At 43.5% G+C, this 18,810-nt stretch overlaps 1 protein-coding gene across 6 annotated transcripts in view; it reads right to left on the reverse strand.

The window, feature by feature from the left end:
* The window catches only part of CTNND2 (catenin delta 2), a 3,216,642-nt gene that overhangs the window by 1,463,407 nt on the left and 1,734,425 nt on the right, over positions 1-18,810 (reverse strand). For 5 of the 6 annotated variants that reach the window (XM_078687656.1, XM_078687653.1, XM_078687655.1 and 2 more), the window contains one exon: positions 15,027-15,279. In XM_078687656.1, coding sequence (XP_078543782.1) covers positions 15,027-15,279 — 253 coding nt within the window. Of the gene's footprint in view, positions 1-13,047; positions 13,075-15,026; positions 15,280-18,810 lie in introns of all 6 variants that reach the window. The other variant, XM_078687650.1, reaches the window with a different exon arrangement.

The following is an 18,810-nucleotide window of genomic DNA, read 5'->3' on the forward strand; positions in this document are numbered from 1 at the left end:
GTACATATATTACTTTAAGTTTATTTTTAAAATAACTTTTAATAATAAAGAACTATTTTTAATAAATAATAAAATTATTAAAATTAATTTTTTTCAAATTAAAATAAAAGATTGCATTTTAAAACTAAACCCTAAAAAAAACCTGTACCCCATAACCCAAACCCAGCCCTGAACCCTAAAAATACCCCTGTACCCCAAAACCCAAACCCAATCCTGAAACCTAAAAATTCCCTTGTACCCCAAAACCCAAACCCAACCCTGAAACCTAAAAATACCCCTGTACCCCAAAACCCAAACCCAGCCCTGAAACCTAAAAATACCCCTGTACCCCAAAACCCAAACTTAGCCCTGAAACCTAAAAATTCCCCTGTACCCCAAAACCCAAACCTGAAACCTAAAAATACCCCTGTACCCCAAAACCCAAACCATGAAACCTAAAAATACCCCTGTACCCCAAAACCCAAACCCAACCCTGAAACCTAAAAATACCCCTGTTCCCCAAAACCCAAACCCAGCCCTGAACCCTAAAAATACCCCTGTACCCCAAAACCCAAACCCAATCCTGAAACCTAAAAATTCCCCTGTACCCCAAAACCCAAACTCAACCCTGAAACCTAAAAATACCCCTGTACCCCAAAACCCAAACCCAGCCCTGAAACCTAAAAATACCCCTGTACCCCAAAACCCAAACTTAGCCCTGAAACCTAAAAATTCCCCTGTACCCCAAAACCCAAACCTGAAACCTAAAAATACCCCTGTACCCCAAAACCCAAACCCTGAAACCTAAAAATACCCCTGTACCCCAAAACCCAAACCTGAAACCTAAAAATACCCCTGTTCCCCAAAACCAAAACCCAGCCCTGAAACCTAAAAATACCCCTGTACCCCAAAACCCAAACCCAGCCCTGAAACCTAAAAATTCCCCTGTACCCCAAAACCCAAACCCAACCCTGAAACCTAAAAATACCCCTGTACCCCAAAACCCAAACCCAACCCTGAGACCTAAAAATACCCCTGTACCCCAAAACCCAAACCCAGCCCTGAAACCTAAAAATTCCCCTGTACCCCAAAACCCATACCTAGCCCTGAAACCTAAAAATACCCCTGTACCCCAAAACCCATACCTAGCCCTGAAACCTAAAAATACCCCTGTACCCCAAAACCCATACCTAGCCCTGAAACCTAAAAATACCCCTGTACCCCAAAACCCAAACTTAGCCCAGAAACCTAAAACTTCCCCTGTACCCCAAAACCCAACCCTGAAACCTAAAAATACCCCTGTACCCCAAAACCCAAACCCAACCCTGAAACCTAAAAATACCCCTGTACCCCAAAACCCAAACCCAACCCTGAAACCTAAAAATACCCCTGTTCCCCAAAACCAAAACCCAGCCCTGAAACCTAAAAATACCCCTGTACCCCAAAACCCAAACCCAACCCTGAAACTTAAAAATACCCCTGTACCTCAAAACCCAAACCCAACCCTGAAACCTAAAAATACCCCTGTACCCCAAAACCCAAACCCAGCCCTGAAACCTAAAAATTCCCCTGTACCCCAAAACCCAAACCCAACCCTGAAACCTAAAAATACCCCTGTACCCCAAAACCCAAACCCAACCCTGAAACCTAAAAATACCCCTGTACCCCAAAACCCAAACCCAACCCTGAAACCTAAAAATACCCCTGTACCCCAAAACCCAAACCCAACCCTGAAACTTAAAAATACCCCTGTACCTCAAAACCCAAACCCAACCCTGAAACCTAAAAATATCCCTGTACCCCCAAAACCCAAACCCAACCCTGAAACCTAAAAATACCCCTGTACCCCAAAACCCAAACCCATTATAAAAAAACATAAATTAATATATTTATTTATTTTTAATATTAAATAAAATAATTAAATAATTTTAAATAAAATATAAAATAAAATTATATACTTACCTATACTTACGTTGTAATGGCATGCGTTGTAATAGCATCTGCTATGTAATGTCATGCGTTGTAAAGGCATGCGATGTAATGGATCCAGCGTTGTAAAAGCTGCGTTGTAATAGAAGTGCGTTGTAAAAGTTGCGATGTAACGGCTGTTTCCCACGTCTCCAGCCTCCTGTCCACTTGACAGAGCATGAAGACCCCCAGGCCAAAATGGCCCCACCAGGGTCACTCCAGGGGTGCTCGCACCTCATAGGTGGCAACCCCTAACCCACTGGTCCTTCCACTGGGGACACCGTCCTCCCCTCATCTTTTTCTCTGGACTCATGCACCCTACCCACTGGAGCGATGCAGCCAGACACCAGAACTGGTGGGTTGCTTGCTACAGCAGTCCCCTCCCCAGTCCACCTGACACTTTGGGACCCCCTTCAGGGGATGGCCTCTTGGTACAGATTAGGCCCCCCTCCTAGGGTTCACTCATGAAATCAACCAGGCCAGAGGACTGGGTTTCAGGCACCTTGGGACACAGCCCACTCCCACTCCCACTCATTCTCCTCTGAGACAGGACATGGGACCCTACACCCCTCCCACTACTCCAAGACCTATCTGGGCTAACACAACTCCCCCCCCCAGGCTTCTGCCATGGGAGAGCAAAATGTTTGGGGATAACCCGGCAAAAAGGGCCATGTCCAACAGTTTAGGTCTGTCAAAAGACATTATTTTGACAGGTCGAATTTACAGATTAGAACTGCACAGCCAGGCTACAAATGGTAGGTCTGCAGTACTGTTTGCATTGTCACTGTAGTGGGTGGCACAATGAATGCAACAGTCCACTAGCGAAATTTAACTTGCAGGCCATGGGTACACTTTGTACCATATATTAGAGACTTAGCGGAAAATTAAACATGCGATTAGAAGAATCCTAATTTTACCATGTTCAAGGAGGAGCACAAGCACTTTATCACTGGTTACCAGGGGTAAAGTGAGCAGAGTTCTACAGCCAGCCAAAAAACATAGGGTCCAGCAAAAAGGCACAAAAAATCCAGGACGACCATGCAGAAAAGGCAAATGTCCTATGCTGCATTTATAGAAAATGTTTTCCTGCAAGGATCATATCTCTGCTGTGACTTGCAGGCTTTCTTCCATGCACTGGCAGCCAATCACAGGGGGTCTCAAATTCTGATCTGGCTAATTAATATTAATTAAGCATGTTGTTCTGTGACCCTATGTTTATGGACAGTTTGCGGTATGACCTACTGGTACATAAGTTGCACCGCAAATTGCATTCCAGGTCACAACCTAGCTAATGAGCAAATTGCACATGCCTGGTTTGGGAATAGGGATAATACATTGGGCCCTGGAAGTATTGTATGATTGAATAATGTTTTTTAAGATTAACAAAGGCAATTATTTGACCATCTGAGTTGCATTGCGTAATACAGCTGCACTCAAACACCTTTCCAAAGAAGTTTAGATGTACAAGGACAACCATTCTTCCCCTCAATGCTTCGCTGTCCTTTAGGTAAAATTGTTGTCCATGTACTTTGGGGAAGATTAATTCTGAATATTACCATGTTTGAAGATAGTTTATTCCTAAACAGTTGATAGTTTATTCCTAAACAGTTGTGCCCTTCTCTGGACCCCTTAGGTCTCCTTAGAGTGTCTCCTTAAGCTTCATAATGACGAGGAGCTCTTCTGTCAAGTGAGATATGGGTTCAATTGATTCTAAACGTAAAGGTGATAAAGCTAAATATGGACCCATTGGTTGTATAACTGCATTTTCTCCGACCTGCCAATATCTACATTTGGTCCAATCACTGTGTGAGGTGGTGCACGGCCTTCAAGGTGCTTGAGCTTTATGCCGAGCACTGGCTGTGAGGCACTTCTTCCTCTTGCCAAAGCCTGTGATGCTTAAAACCTTGTAATGGTCATCAGCTGTGTAGACCGTCCAGACATGAACGGGAAACCCACTCTAAACATGGGTATCCAGCTTCTCTTGGGTTCAAACATCTGATATCAACTCCTCACTAGATGACCAAGAAAAGGGAGAATTGTGGGACACACTGAAGCACTGTGTGTGTTGGCAGGTCAGTTATCTGCCCTAACTACAGTGCAACTTTCAAGATGCAGCAGCTTTCATACAGTTCTTTATTCATTGTGATTATCATCCTTCTCTAAAAAGTGAATTGATTCAGCAGCAATACTGAAAAGGTTAGCATCAAAGGGGACAGCTAACTTCAGTTGAGACTTTTGGATAAATAATGGTTCAGGATCATGCTTATGTTAAACAGATTAGCAGTTCATGTGAAATTGCATAGCTAAGAAAAAGGCAATGACTGTATTTGTTTGTATTAGAGCGAGCGATATACAAAAATAAAGATTCCGTTGCAACGCCGAATTCTGCAGTCAGTAAATTAAATTAATAAAAGACAGTGTTGCAAAGTCATCCTGTGCCTTGGGCACCCCCAACTTTTTTCCTGACTGGTCCTGGTGGCAACTGACTCTGACTGACCCTGGGCTCTGCTTAAGCAGGCCCAGTGCCAGTGCTATGATGAAAGAGACACTTAGAATACAGTGAAAACACCCACATGCCCTAAGGTGCACTATGGGTTAGGGTACCCCTGTGATTGGCATGACGTTCCCTATAAGACTTAGTGCATAATAGGGCAGGGGATTTAAACTACCTTTAGGTCCCTAGTATATAGTAGGGCATGGAAGTTTAGAGGTCAGCATCCCTTTCTGCACTTGCATGTGTGCACTGCTGAAGCCTGGGGTCAGTTTAAAAGCAGCCCTGTGTTGCAGGACTGCTTGTAAAATGAAAATTGTGCCCAAACTCGACGTTGTTATTTGGGGCACTAAAAAATTGATAAACTACAATGTTTGGGCATATTTAGTACCCCAAGGGTCTCCCCTAGGTGTCCCAGGGGTAGGGGGACCGGTTTTTATAAGGAGGACTCATATAAAATGAGTTTTATATGCCCTGACTTTAGTGAAATTGTACATTTCACTCCCCACATTGTTGTAAAGTGCTTCCCTAAATCGACTTGTGTACTAGGAGCACTGTGGCGTGAGAATCTGCAATATTGTTACATAACGAGAACCCCTAAAGTCTCCCTGAGGTATCCTAGGGGTTTGGGGTCCTGTAGATATAGGCAGGGCCTTTATAAAATATGCTTTATAAGCCTTGGTGTTGGAAAAATGGCCCAAGTCATTTTGACAATTGCAAATCGCCTGCCACATAGGTTAATATGGCAAGACGTTATTAACTAATAATTTCCACAAGGAGAATCATGAAAATGCCATTCAAAGACTTCCCATAATGGCATTGATAAATCCAACAATATGGTATTTTTGAATTTCTCCTAAAGTGTAGAGACAAGAAGTTATAACACTTTCTTGCCTGTAAGCCAACATTCAGCCTGCCGGTGGTCTTTCCCGATTGGTCAGAGTTAAGTGGACTAGCCAGGGTCCTTTGATGAGGAGATAGATAGCCCCTGGGGGTTAGCCAGCTCTTCTAGGATGGCAGGGTTCTGCTACATAGAAATGCCAGAGCAGGTGAAGAGGTTGTAAACAATGTCCTTAAATGGAAGGAGGGATAAGGCAGAAGACACCAGTTTCATTTACACATCTCCTCTTTGAACCCAGTCACATGGTGTGATTAAGGAAGGAATGAGCAGATGAAAAAGGGGGATACTATGGCGATTAACCATCATGGGGTTTGGTTTAGCCAGCTCTTCTCTCCTTGCTAGAAAATCAGTCATGATGAATTTTGGAGAAATGGTGCTCTCTGGGAGAAAATAGTGCCAAACTTTGGAAGATGTGGTCATACACTGGGGTGTTGCCCTGTACTACACTGGACAGGAGTGCCCTCCTGCTTGACCCAGAGAACTTGGAATAAGTATCTGAGAGGGGCAGAACCTCTCAGATCTGCTGCTCAAAACTTAAGAGAGAAGAAGGGTCCATGCTGAGGAGTTTGATTGGTACTAACCAGGCCCTGCACTCTGAAGATTGCACCTGCTGCACAACCTGAATTACAGCCCTTGGACCTAACTTGCTTCAAAATGACTTAAGAGCGAATTCCCTGCCAGCTACAGGTTGACATAGCTCACCTGGAACATCACCAAGAATCCTCAGCCTGGAGTACTACCAGTGGATTTGTAAGGGTTTTGTCCAAGTGCATTGTGGGAACTTAAGTCACAAACTTTCAAGGACCATCTTGGAGCTTCCAGATCCTTGGAGTGAACTTAGGACACTTTGGAACCCTTTGCATAACTTTAAGAAGAAGTTTTGAGCAAATCTGGAAAAAAGTGGACCGACTAGACCTGGCCAGCCAAGCAGGCGACCATCAATCGCGTGCCGGCCTGCCGTCCAGGTTCATCCCGCTGAAAAGCTCCGGAGGTCCGACTTCCAGAGTTTGACCGGAAGTAGGTTAAACCCAAGCCAGTGAACCCTCACTGAATCCGACCTGGTGAAGAGCATCGAGGGACCCCACAAGAAAAAGCTCCATAAAAGTTTCTAAGTCGAATGTAGAAAAGGTGACGGGGACCAACAGTGAGAGTCAAGCCGCCAGCTTCAACTGCGAGCCGGCCTGGATCCCTGGTGCAGCCCGCTGAAAAGCTCCAGACTTCCACAAGTTTGATCGGCAGCTCCTCGCAAGGCAAACTGGCGAACCCTCACTGAATCCAGACTGGCTGAGAGCTTCGAGGGAACCCAGGAAGAAAAGCTCCAGAAAAGTTTTCAAGTCAGAAGGTAAAAACTTTGGCTCAGACCTACTGCAAGGGGTAGCCACGCAGGGCTCCATTGCTGTCAGCCTGAAACTTTGTATTTGACCCATTCATGCGCAGCCAGATGTCCCAAGAGGCGCTATAAGTTTCTATGGGCAATATAGTGATAAATCTTTAATAATTCAAATCTCTGGTTGCCTACATTTGATTTTAAAATATTTCCTATTGTTATAAATTGGTGTTCGATTTTTATTGTGAGCAGTTTCTTAGTTATATACTGTATTGGTGTTTTAAAATGCTTTATATACCTGTCTTTAAAATTATGCCTGCTTGCTCGCAGACAAGCTACCAAGGGTTGAGCATTGGAATCATTTTCTAAGACCTGTATAAGCCCTATATTGCGTTAGTGGCCATATTGCCAGTGGTAGATATACATTTCCCACTACTAATAACCCACTTTGCAACAGACAGTCAGTAAAATAAATGAGTAAAAGAATCAGAGGAGCTTCACCTCCTACTCTGCCCAAAATACAAAGGAGAGAGAAACAGTTCCTCGGGATCAGTTACATTTAAGTTAGCTCCACTTTTAAATTACTTTTGTAGTTTTAGCAAGTAATGAATAACTTGGATAACTTATCCCACAAAAAGATCCTGAGATTAGGAAGGGCAATGTTTGATGTTTTGTTTCCGTTGCAATCGCGGCATTAGGAATTAAGACTGCAGATTCCTGTGACCTAGGTTTCTCTTTCTCTTGTGATACCCAGTCTCAGAGCTGTTCTGAAAGACAAGCTTAGCACACCGCAGTGAAATGCTCAAAGTGCCAATTACTTTTGTCCAAAGATTGAACAAATAGCTTCCAGATTATTATCCTCCCTGCCACCGTTTTGCAATTAACTTTGTAGAGGACATCTCATGTGCAGTACCAAGAGAAAATCTAATTCCCTTTGGTGCAGAGAAAAGCAGCCCTGCTCAGTAGGATTTTAGGCAAGCTTAGCTTTGTCGACTGCTACGCGCGGTATCCCTTCTTGTAAATCCCATCTCCCACCACAAATACATGGTCTCACATTTAGATACCATGAGCGTGCAGTAGCTCAACTTTCTGCAAAACTGACAGTCTTCTGAAACAAATCAAATGTTATTTGATTTGATGCACTGGAAATCTGTAAGGATGCCTTATATGGCCACCATGCATTTCAAGCTGAAGGGCCATACACTGACCTTTATGTATGAGGGTCTGAAGCAAAACCCTGTGTATTCCTCTCCTAGGATTCAAAGGGAGAGGGGGCCTAAACCTCTCGACATGCCTGCCCCGAAATCTTGTTATTGACTATGGTCTATACATATGTTACGGATTGGTTACTTAGAAGTAGAGATCGGACCAATATAATTTTGCAGCAATCTACAAAAGTGTTCTGACTGATAAACGTGTACAATGTTAATTGTGTCCATCTGTGAGAGAACTCGGTCTCTGGTTTATAAAAATCACATTTAGACACTGTTTGTACCCAACATCATTCTTAACTTTTGCTTTGAATCTCTAATTTTCAAAAACAGTTGCTGAAACATTGTTTTTAAACTCTGCTTCGTGTAAACGCATTCCATGGTCTAAACTCTTGATAAAGAGTTGGGGATGCATAGTGTATATTTTTTGGAGGGGATATAATGTTTAGTGTCTAATTAATATATACTGACACCCAAGCCACGAGATACCAGAACTCAAGCTGGGGCAAGGGTTCCTATTTCCTCAACCTACTTTTCTACCAAACTTGTTATTTTTTCATTCCAATTTCTGAAGGTTGCCAGAAAGATGACTGGTAGATATTAGCAAGGCCATAGTGTTAATGCAATGTAGATGTCCTTTTCCACCGAGACACACTACAAGGCTGAGTGACCGACCCCCTGCTTCTTATGCACAACTGTGGACTAGGTGCATGAAGCATCCTTGGGCCTGGTAATTCCTGGATTCCCCCCATGCTTTAATGCATTCAAGGCAGTTTGAGCAAATTGTAGGGATCGTCCTTGCACTACCCTACTTTTTGTGACATGGGGAAGCCCTGCAGTTTTATTGGTACCAGTGGGCACATTTGCAGTAGAGCCGGAGCATTTTTTCAGATTTTGTCAGGTGTGAAGGTGTCTGCATCCAGAGAAAGATAAAGGGGTTAATTCTACATAACAGGGGATTTTGACTATAATCAGTGCAGGAGATGCAGTGGCACGAAGGGTGTGAGGGGTCCGCTGCACCCTATTATGGATTTTTATTCAGTACCCAAGAAGGTGCAGGATGCCCGATCCTCCTCGCCAGTACTATGGCTCAAGGCACCCTCGCTACACCCCTGCCGGGTGTTACCCTACAGCCTGCCAAGCATGTGTAGCCAGTAATGGGGGATATATCATGGTCTACCTAGGGGGTATCGTGGGAGGACACTGGTAGGTAGCACTAAGTTTGCACTGCGAGGATTCACCAGCATATTTCCACCAATATTCTTCCATAACTGGCTGTGTACAAATAGTGCAGCAAGTACCCCTACCCAAAAATGACACGATGTGGGACTGTCAGTGAAAAAAGTGCTCAGACTTTGAAATTGTGCCACAAAACTGATAGAATTCTTGATCCTGTTAAAAATGTATGGGGGCATATGCACAATGGCAGCACATTGGCATTAAAAGTCTCTATACGAACAGAGGGCCTGAGTGTGTGAAGGAACCAAATTACGGATGTACGTCATTACGATGCACACTTTTACAACGCGTTCCATTACAACGCGGTTGTAACAACGCAAGTCGTTACAACGACTTGCGTTGGGGGGGCGCAAATTAAAAAAAATTAATTTACTATTCCAACACCAGTCCCCGTGGATAGTAGGGAAGGTGTTGGGATAGTAAATTAAATGATTTACTATCCTTGAGCGCCCCCAGCGCAATTCATTGTAACAACTTTCGTTGTTATGACCGCGTCGTAAAGGTTGCGTCGTAAACGTCGCATACCCCAAATTACACTGAAAGAATGCCACAGTGTACTGCTATGTTTCTTGGCACTTCCGACAGCATTTCATGTAGGCCTTTCCGACATGGAACTGCTGTCGGAAAGTGTCTTTGGCGGCCCCTAGCAGGGCCATCCTGGGATTCTGCATGTGGCCCTCTCCTTCACATGACTGGTGCCTGCCACTGTGTCGCAGGCACCGAAAGGTGCCTGCTACAGGGTGCAGGGTTGTTTAAAAACTTCCATATTTCAATGGGAACTTGTGCTGCGGGCAGTTTTGGCCAGCCACACAATCTCCCATTGAAAAATGGAAGTTTGCGACTGCACCATGTTGGTTGGTTCCCAATTCGCAGCGCCTCTGACCGACATCATAAGCAGGGCTATAGTTGCATCCAAAGGCAATTTTTTGCACTTAAACTGACGTTGCCTTTGTCCTCTTATTTCTACTAGTCTGTAGTTATTGACATTCTTTTCTGAATTGAAATGCCTTTTTTGATATTGATAAAATGCCAATTTAGTGGGGGAGCAATGACTCATTGCACAATCAAGTGGGGATTTCCTTCCATGAATTAAACAAATACATTTCATATACTTACAGCTGTAGGCACAAGAAAGTCACATGATTTACCAAGAATTGCATGATTTTAGGTCAAGTGTTGAGGGCAGGAATAGAAAACTGAGAGCTGCCTTACTCATCTTTGAATGGCAGGTCCAGTCATAGAGGACTCGAAAAAAGTGTGAGCATAGTCTCTGTTTCTTAGTGCAGTGAGTTAGTGATATGTTTCTATGGGATCTTCTACAACAATAATTGTGTGCACAGCTTGGCAGGGAGATTCCAGTCCTATTGGTACAATTTTCAAACGTCAAAACACAATACTTCGCTTTTCCCTGATATGACCTAAACTCAGTTTTGCTACAACGCGACATGCGCCAAATTCCTAAGAATTTGGTTTGATATGGCCAAAAGCATATGCATCATATGATTTTCATAACAGTACTGGTCTATTATTTCTCAGTTCACTCATTTTGCTTTATGAGGAGCAACATACAGTGAGTCTGAAGCATGAGGAGGTAGCCAGTGGTTTTAGTCAACCTCGTTGGCAAAACATACTTCTGCTTTCTGGAAGTATGATCACCCTTGTGGGTCTTCTTGTATCACTTCCACCAGGAAAGACGGGGACAAGCTGATTATTATTTAGATGGCTTGAGAAAATTCGAGATCATATAAATAACCATCAACATGAGTAACTATACAGTTCCAGTCTTTTCCTCCATCGAATAAAAAAGGGAACACAGATTAAAGATTGGTGAAAAGAGATAGGTAATTTCTTATTACAGTAAGGCAACATAAATAGGATTATTATGACATGAGTCCATCAGAGATCGAGTGAGAGACGTTTTCATTTACACCTTACATAAAACTGTAGTTGATAGAAACATGCGTGTTAGCTTAACACCCAAAACTCGCCACTTCTATTAATCAGATAAAGGCATTGTACAAACCTGATTAACTGACCAAACTAGCAAAAACAAATCTGAAGAAGTGACTAAACAAGCAACTTACAGGTGAAAATAATAACTAAAACAGCCTTTTTTTCTCATTATACAATTAAATATGTAAGTCTATTGCAAGCTTGCTGAAGTCATCCAGCAATGTACCAGTTCGACAAATTCTGTCACTATACATTTATGAATTTAAAAAAAGGAAAAGGAAGTTGTGATCATTAACATATTACATGTACTTCTTTGAGCCACGTTCTGCTCAGACACAGCTTCAGCGTACAAACGTAATAGTTCTACTACATAAGCATAGCTTCCCCAGAATGAGGATGATATTTCACAAAATACTTTTATGACACTAACTCCCCCCACAAAAAAAGTATGACACATTTCACCGACTAAGCTACATAACACACTTGAATTTCAAACAAAGGCAGGCATTCTAATGTTTCTCCAAATTCACTTTAACCTAGCCTTAGAGCCCGACCTAGCGTGCTCTACTGGCCATTAAAGGCCTGCTCCAGAGTTAAAGGCCTGAGCCGAAGGCTTTTAACAAGGGAGCGGGCCTTTAATGGACGGTAGAGCCCGCTAGGAGGGCTCTAAGGCTATTAGAACATTCCGCCCCTAGAGGGCAGAATGTTCTAATTACTAAAAAGCAAAGGCCCCTTGGAGCACAAGGGTTTTACATTTCCTTGGCCTCTGAGAGGCCTTTGCTTACAGCAGCCGCGGTGAACTAAAACAACATTGGAAGTTGAGCTGCGGGCTTCTACTGCCCCGTAGAAGCCCTGGGATCTCCATTGTATTTAATGGAGTGCTCCACATTCCAATGCTCTAATTAACATTAAGAACAGCAGATGTAATGGTTGGATTTCATAGTCCTTCCTCTCTTTCTGGTTTTCAATTTTATTAGAAGGTACTTCCACTCCATGGCTTGAGAGCCCTTATTCTCGAGTGCTAGTGTATTTTAGCCCTGGGAACTATCCAATAGGCAATACATTCTGCGTTTTCCCTCAATACAAATCTTTGCTGTAATTGTGGAAATACACTTATTTTCGTTTTGCTTCAATGCATCTTATTTTACGCTTTTCGTCTTGCTTGGACCTCATTCTCGGTGTCTAGCCTTGAAAGTGTGAGAGCAGTACATTTTACAGCATGCTGACTCAGAATATATCCTCCGACACGATACTACCAACCTCCAAGAAAGCCACAATTTAAGTCCAAAATACAAAGTATGGTCGCACTTCAACAAGTCACCATTTCCTTACATTCATCTTCAACGCAACTCATTCCTATGTTGTGTTGACATTTCAAAATTAGCACTTTTAAGAAATCAAAAATGTGTTGCTAAATGGTTACTGAAAATGTGAAACAGCACTCAGGAGAAAAAGCTATGTTGTATTTTTAAACATGCTTCTGGAAACAGGAGCTGGCAAAATGTAACAGAACCTGCTAGTCAAGTGCATTCACTACAACGACAGGTTCCCATATTCAGAGCATCCGTCCACCTGCAAATATGTTAGGTTCTCCACATACACACCTATACATAAATTACTCAGGTGCCGTTTTAAGATTATTTCCTCAAAGTGACACAGTCTACCTCACATAGTAAAGCGACGTTTCAATGTCCAGAGAGTAGTAAACACTTTGTTGCCTGCTGAAAACTAAAGGGGCGGTTTAGTTCCCCTAATGACATTACTCTTTCCCTTACACATTACAGAAGTGGGCTTCCATACAGCTGAACATTGATGTAACGTTAGGGACGGATGTGTGTATATTAGAGGGAATGTTATATGAAATGGAGAATTGTTCTATGGCACATCCCACTGACAAGTTAGTTACTGAGTGGAACCGATGGATTTCTCAGCCAATGTCGCAGCGGTTTGTCTCACGCATTACAGAGTGGACTCTCACCTCTGAAATGTCCCATGACAGAATAAACTTCCGTTGGCATATTTAGAAAAAAAAGAAAGAAATTCAATGAAAAGCTGTAACAGTGTTAATTTAACAAGAACTAGAAAATGTTAAGATGCCACACATTGTAACCCAGTAACCTTGTTTTAACTGATGACATCACACATGACATCAATTATATTAGTAAGCATATCATAAATGTTGTCACATGTTTTTCATTGAATGCACATTGCCCCTCAGCCACCGGGGTCATCACATGGGAAAATCCTAACGGGAAAGTACATATAATAGGGCAGGTGCTAAGGTTTTGTTTGACAGCTTACAACTGTGAAAGTATCTGAAATATTTGGTTTCTGTCTATAAAGTTCTCTCCTGACATAGATACAAAGTAAAATGTGAAACAGAAGAGATACATACTACTCATTAAAAGAAACGACCAGATGTAACACTAATGTATTGCTTGCTGATGAGTCAGCATCACGCTTTGGGTCAATTATTCAAAGAGTTCGTTTTTCTATATTTGTTTTCTCTTATATTTCATATACATGCAAGACTGCAGTTTTACTTTAGACCTCGGAGTTTCTATCTAATTTTCTTGGAATGTATTTTCTATTGAGGAAAACACCAGCCTCTTAGCATTAGATCTAAGTTTTGGGCCAACATCTATAGCACGCTTTTTTATTGTGCCACATAAATGTTACAAGCAGACATAATTCCCTTATTTGTTCTTTCTATACTTTACAATCATTAACTGAATGTTACCAGCAACATTTGCACTTATAACTTAAATTGTGGTTAATTTAATATTAACAAATGTGTATATTAAACTGTTAATCCTGAACTATGCCTTTGCGTCACTCTGTACACCAGCAACATCTGTCATCGGAGACAGGACAAAGCACTACAGACACTGTCACATTCAAGAATGTTATCGATTCACTTCAAACAGTTGCAGTGCTATCCTGGTTAGGCCAACACGGCTCTATCAACTGCTACCTCAGTTGACAAGAAGACCAATGACTTTCTCTACTATAATAAAAAATAAAAACTTACACCCAATCTGAGTAACAACATGTATTTCAGTCTCATTACTAAAAAAGAAAAAGCATAGTGGGCTTCATAAGACACTGCATTAGAATAGAATAACTAATTTCCGAGAAAGTCATTCCAGTAATAGTGACATAACTTTTATGTACAATACCTAAGGCGCATGCTGCCCATATTCCTAGTGTGGGGCTTTGATCGCACACCTGTAACTCATATCCTAAACGAAGTCACAGCAGACTTCACAAAATATTTTTTTTAACTAGAAAACGTTGCCAATCTTTTCCACTGGTAGATATGGTTCTGGTCATTTTTAACATATCTTTTTTTTTTCTTTTGTTTCTTAACCCCCACTTTAAATTGCATGTCAAAGTGCAACGGACCTATGTCTGATATGTTTATGTACTGGATACTTGTTTTCTAGTTGTGTGCCTGCCTTGAGATGTTGAACATTAAGCAATTCGCCAAATCACCATGCATTTTTTCAGCATCCATTTGCTACATATTTAGCAATGTACTTTTATGATTCTTGGAAATGTAGCTATCATTCCAGATAAGTAAGGCTCACAAAAAAATAACAACAAATGGAGAATTCCACTCTGGTCATCCACTTGTACCACCAGCATGGAGGCACTCTGGACATTACTAGTTTGATTCCACCAATGGTCTACTTTTACTGGGTCATAAACAAAACAATATCCTTAAGGTGCTGTCGTTGATATCCACCACTTAAGATTCACAACCTGCTGCTGGGTTGAAAAGGTTATATTTTTCATTGCATTTTCACAAATACAGATGACAAATGGCTGTTAGAAGAAAATGTGGTCAAAATCAAGGAATGCTTTTTTGTTACCACAGATATGGATGATGCAGGGAGCAATGCGAGACCACGCAGTACATGGAAGAAATGGCAGACAGAAAAGCCTTTCACCCACCTGGGATCCTTCTGAATGCTGTCAATGGAAGGTGATCTGGCCAAGGTCCCTTCGGGTGGGATGGCAGGCCCCGACTTGCTGTATGGAGATTCCACAGAAGGACAATACTGCAGGGTTCTGTAGGGGTCAGCGTAATTGGCGGTTGGGCCTGCAGCATAGCTGGCCCGCTGGAAGGTCCCCGTTGCATTCTGTGTGCCGTGCTGGCTGCCTGTGCGCTGTAAGGGTACGGAGTCGACACCAGGGGAAGATGGGGCTACGACAGGAAAGTAGGGACAAAGTAAAAAATTGAGGACCTGTTCACAGAAATGGTTCACCAGGTCTAGGCAGAGGAAAAATACACACAAATAAACAGGGGTTTGAAATAGAAAAAAAGTAAGAAAAAAACAGTCATATTTGACGGCTTCCAGTAAGATGCTGCATAAGTGGCAATCGTTTAACGGGCAATAGCGTTCTCAGTGCGGCAGCAATATGTACGGTCATTGCAAAGCAAACATAGTAAGAAACACTTAACTGGTAATCTTATTTTGTCCTTCTAAAATGGTAACAAGTTACTGACTGTAGGAGCACTAAATCATAGCATTATCTCCAAAGCAAAATATTACACATGGCGCTGGGAAGGTCGCACACCTAACACCTGTAAAGCGCGTTCCCCTGAGAATGCACTGAGGGACAGATGTGGGAGGCATGTGCATTTGCAGTGATTTATTTATTAACTTGCAACTTTTTAATAGCTCTGGATATTACTGCCTTTAGCTTAGTGTTGTACGCAAAACAAAATTAAGACAAGAGAATAGCTGGACACAGGAACGTAGTTGGACATCTCATTTGGGGCGAGATGTATCAAGGGGTTTAGCCCATTCTGTGTCTATGGGAAAATGTGTTGATACATATGGCCCTTGGTCTTTTCACATGCTTCATTTGCGCAGAACACGGAATCAATATCCAGTCAATTTACTGCTTAGGTAAAAGAAGCCATTTTGTTAAAAAAAATGATTCGTACATGCATGCATAAATAGGAACTCTTTAATTCTGTGGACATTAAACATTATTACAAATTAGAAAAGACTTTCAAACGAGCTGTGATTATGAATAATGAGAGACCATAGTTTAAACATTCTACTACTCTTGCGATTATTCACCTAAGAGAACAATAGAATGCTTTCTTCTGGTGCAGTTTGGAACTAGCTGTCAGTAGAGAGGGTGGAGATACACGTCATAGATGGGGGTGATTATGATGTGCGACAGTCGGCAGGCGTCACTAGGGTTGGTGTCAGCCGGTGAGTAATTATAATGCGAACTATCCACGGGCTGTTCCATCAATAATATTCCTGCATATTCTATTCGGACTTGCGTCAAGGAGCAAAATGATGTCCCTGTTTACATAGGAGGTACAAAAGGGGGTGGTGATGGACGGAGCATCCGAACCAATCAAACACTCACACCCAGTCAAAAGATCTGGGTTTAATCCATCACCGTTCTTTAGCCCACTCTGCCACCCCAGTTCAGACATGGCTATATGCAAATCAGTCTGACCCTGTGCCTCATGGGAACAGTCCAGCCCGAACTGCCAAACCATGCTTTCCCTGGACCGGAAACAAGCTTCCGAAGACCGGTTTCTGGCATTACCGCCGTCTTTAGCCCGGCTTGCTTGAATCCAGTGGCAAATGGAGCAAGGGACTCACGTCTGAGCATACCATGCCACACTTAGGGCGGCCAAAAGCGGTACAAAAGGGGGTAGTGATGGACGGAGCATCCGAACCAATCAAAGACCCACACCAAGTCAAAAGATCTGGGTTTAATCCACCACCGTTCTTTAGCCCACTCTGCCACCCCAGTTCAGACATGGCTATATGCAAATCAGTCCGGCCCTGTGCCTCATGGGAACAGTCCAGCCCGAACTGCCAAGCCATGCCTTCTCTGGACCGGAAACAAGCTTCCGAGGACCGGTTTCTGGCATTACAGCCGTCTTCAGCCCGGCTTGATTGAATCCAGTGGCAAAGTGAGCAAGGGACTCACTTCTGAGCATACCCTGCCACACCTATGGTGGCCAAAAGCGGTACAAAAGGGGGTGGTGATGGACGGAGCATCCGAACCAATCAAACACTCACACCCAGTCAAAAGATCTGGGTTTAATCCATCACCGTTCTTTAGCCCACTCTGCCACCCCAGTTCAGACATGGCTATATGCAAATCAGTCTGACCCTGTGCCTCATGGGAACAGTCCAGCCCGAACTGCCAAGCCATGCCTTCCCTGGACCGGAAACAAGCTTCCGAGGACCGGTTTCTGGCATTACAGCCGTCTTCAGCCCGGCTTGCTTGAATCCAGTGGCAAAGTGAGCAAGGGGCTCACGTCTGAGCATACCTTGACACACTTATGGTGGCCAAAAGCGGTACAAAAGGGGGTGGTGATGGACGGAGCATCCGAACCAATCAAACACTCACACCCAGTCAAAAGATCTGGAATGCCAGAAACCGGTCCTCGGAAGCTTGTTTCCGGTCCAGGGAAGGCATGGCTTGGCAGTTCGGGCTGGACTGTTCCCATGAGGCACAGGGTCGGACTGATTTGCATATAGCCATGTCTGAACTGGGGGGGCAAAGTGGGCTAAAGAACGGTGATGGATCAAACCCAGATCTTTTGACTGGGTGTGAGTGTTTGATTGGTTCAGATGCTCCGTCCATCACAACCCCCTTTTGTACCGCTTTGGCCGCCATAAGTGTGGCAGGGTATGCTCAGACGTGAGTCCCTTGCTCACTTTTCCACTGGATTCAAGCAAGCCAGGCTGAAGACGGCTGGAATGCCAGAAACCAGTCCTCTGAAGCTTGTTTCTGGTCCAGGGAAGGCATGGCTTGGCAGTTCGGGCTGGACTATTCCCATGAGGCACAGGATCAGACTGATTTGCGTATAGCCATGTATGAACTGGGGTGGCAGAGTGGGCTAAAGAATGGTGATGGATCAAACCCAGATCTTTTGACTGGGTGTGAGTGTTTGATTGGTTCAGATGCTCCGTCCATCACCACCCCCTTTTGTACTGCTTTGGCCGCCATAAGTGTGGCAGGGTATGCTCAGACGTGAGTCCCTTGCTCACTTTGCCACTGGATTCAAGCAAGCTGGGCTGAAGACGGCTGGAATGCCAGAAAACGGTCCTCGGAAGCTTGTTTCCGGTCCAGGGAAGGCATGGCTTGGCAGTTCGGGCTGGACTGTTCCCATGAGGCACAGGGTCAGACTGATTTGCATACAGCCATGTCTGAACTGGGGTGGCAGAGTGGGCTAAAGAACGGTGATGGATCAAACCCAGATCTTTTGACTGGGTGAGATGCTCCGTCTATCACCACCCCCTTTTGCACCTGTTTACATAGGAGGCACACATGACGGCTCGGGCTACAACGTAGATAACGCGGCTTGTTTTCGTGTCTTTCTTCCTCACTTTTTATTGCCGTCATTCTGTGAGTTATTACGTCACTGGCGCAAGCTGCCCCCGCGCCTTCAGCCAAGGTGTCAAAAGGATGCCCGCGTGACCTATTTTGGGAACTCAAGGTGATTTGGGGTGCTGGGCCTGTGCCTAAGGGGCACCGGTGGTGGCGGGAGTTACTAAGGGAAAGGTCTTATCAGTCATCGAAAGCTAATAAATATGAGGCAACGCTTGTTAACCTTCCCTTTCCTAACAACTACATAATAAGGCAGGGCTCTAGGTACAATGTACATCGAGTTCCCGTCTACTTTCTAATATAAGCGACCTGTGGCGCACGCTACAGACACAATGAAGCACGTGGGCGTTCCTGAAAC

Source organism: Lissotriton helveticus, chromosome 4_1 (assembly GCF_964261635.1).
Source record: "Lissotriton helveticus chromosome 4_1, aLisHel1.1, whole genome shotgun sequence".
Lineage (NCBI taxonomy): Eukaryota > Metazoa > Chordata > Amphibia > Caudata > Salamandridae > Lissotriton > Lissotriton helveticus.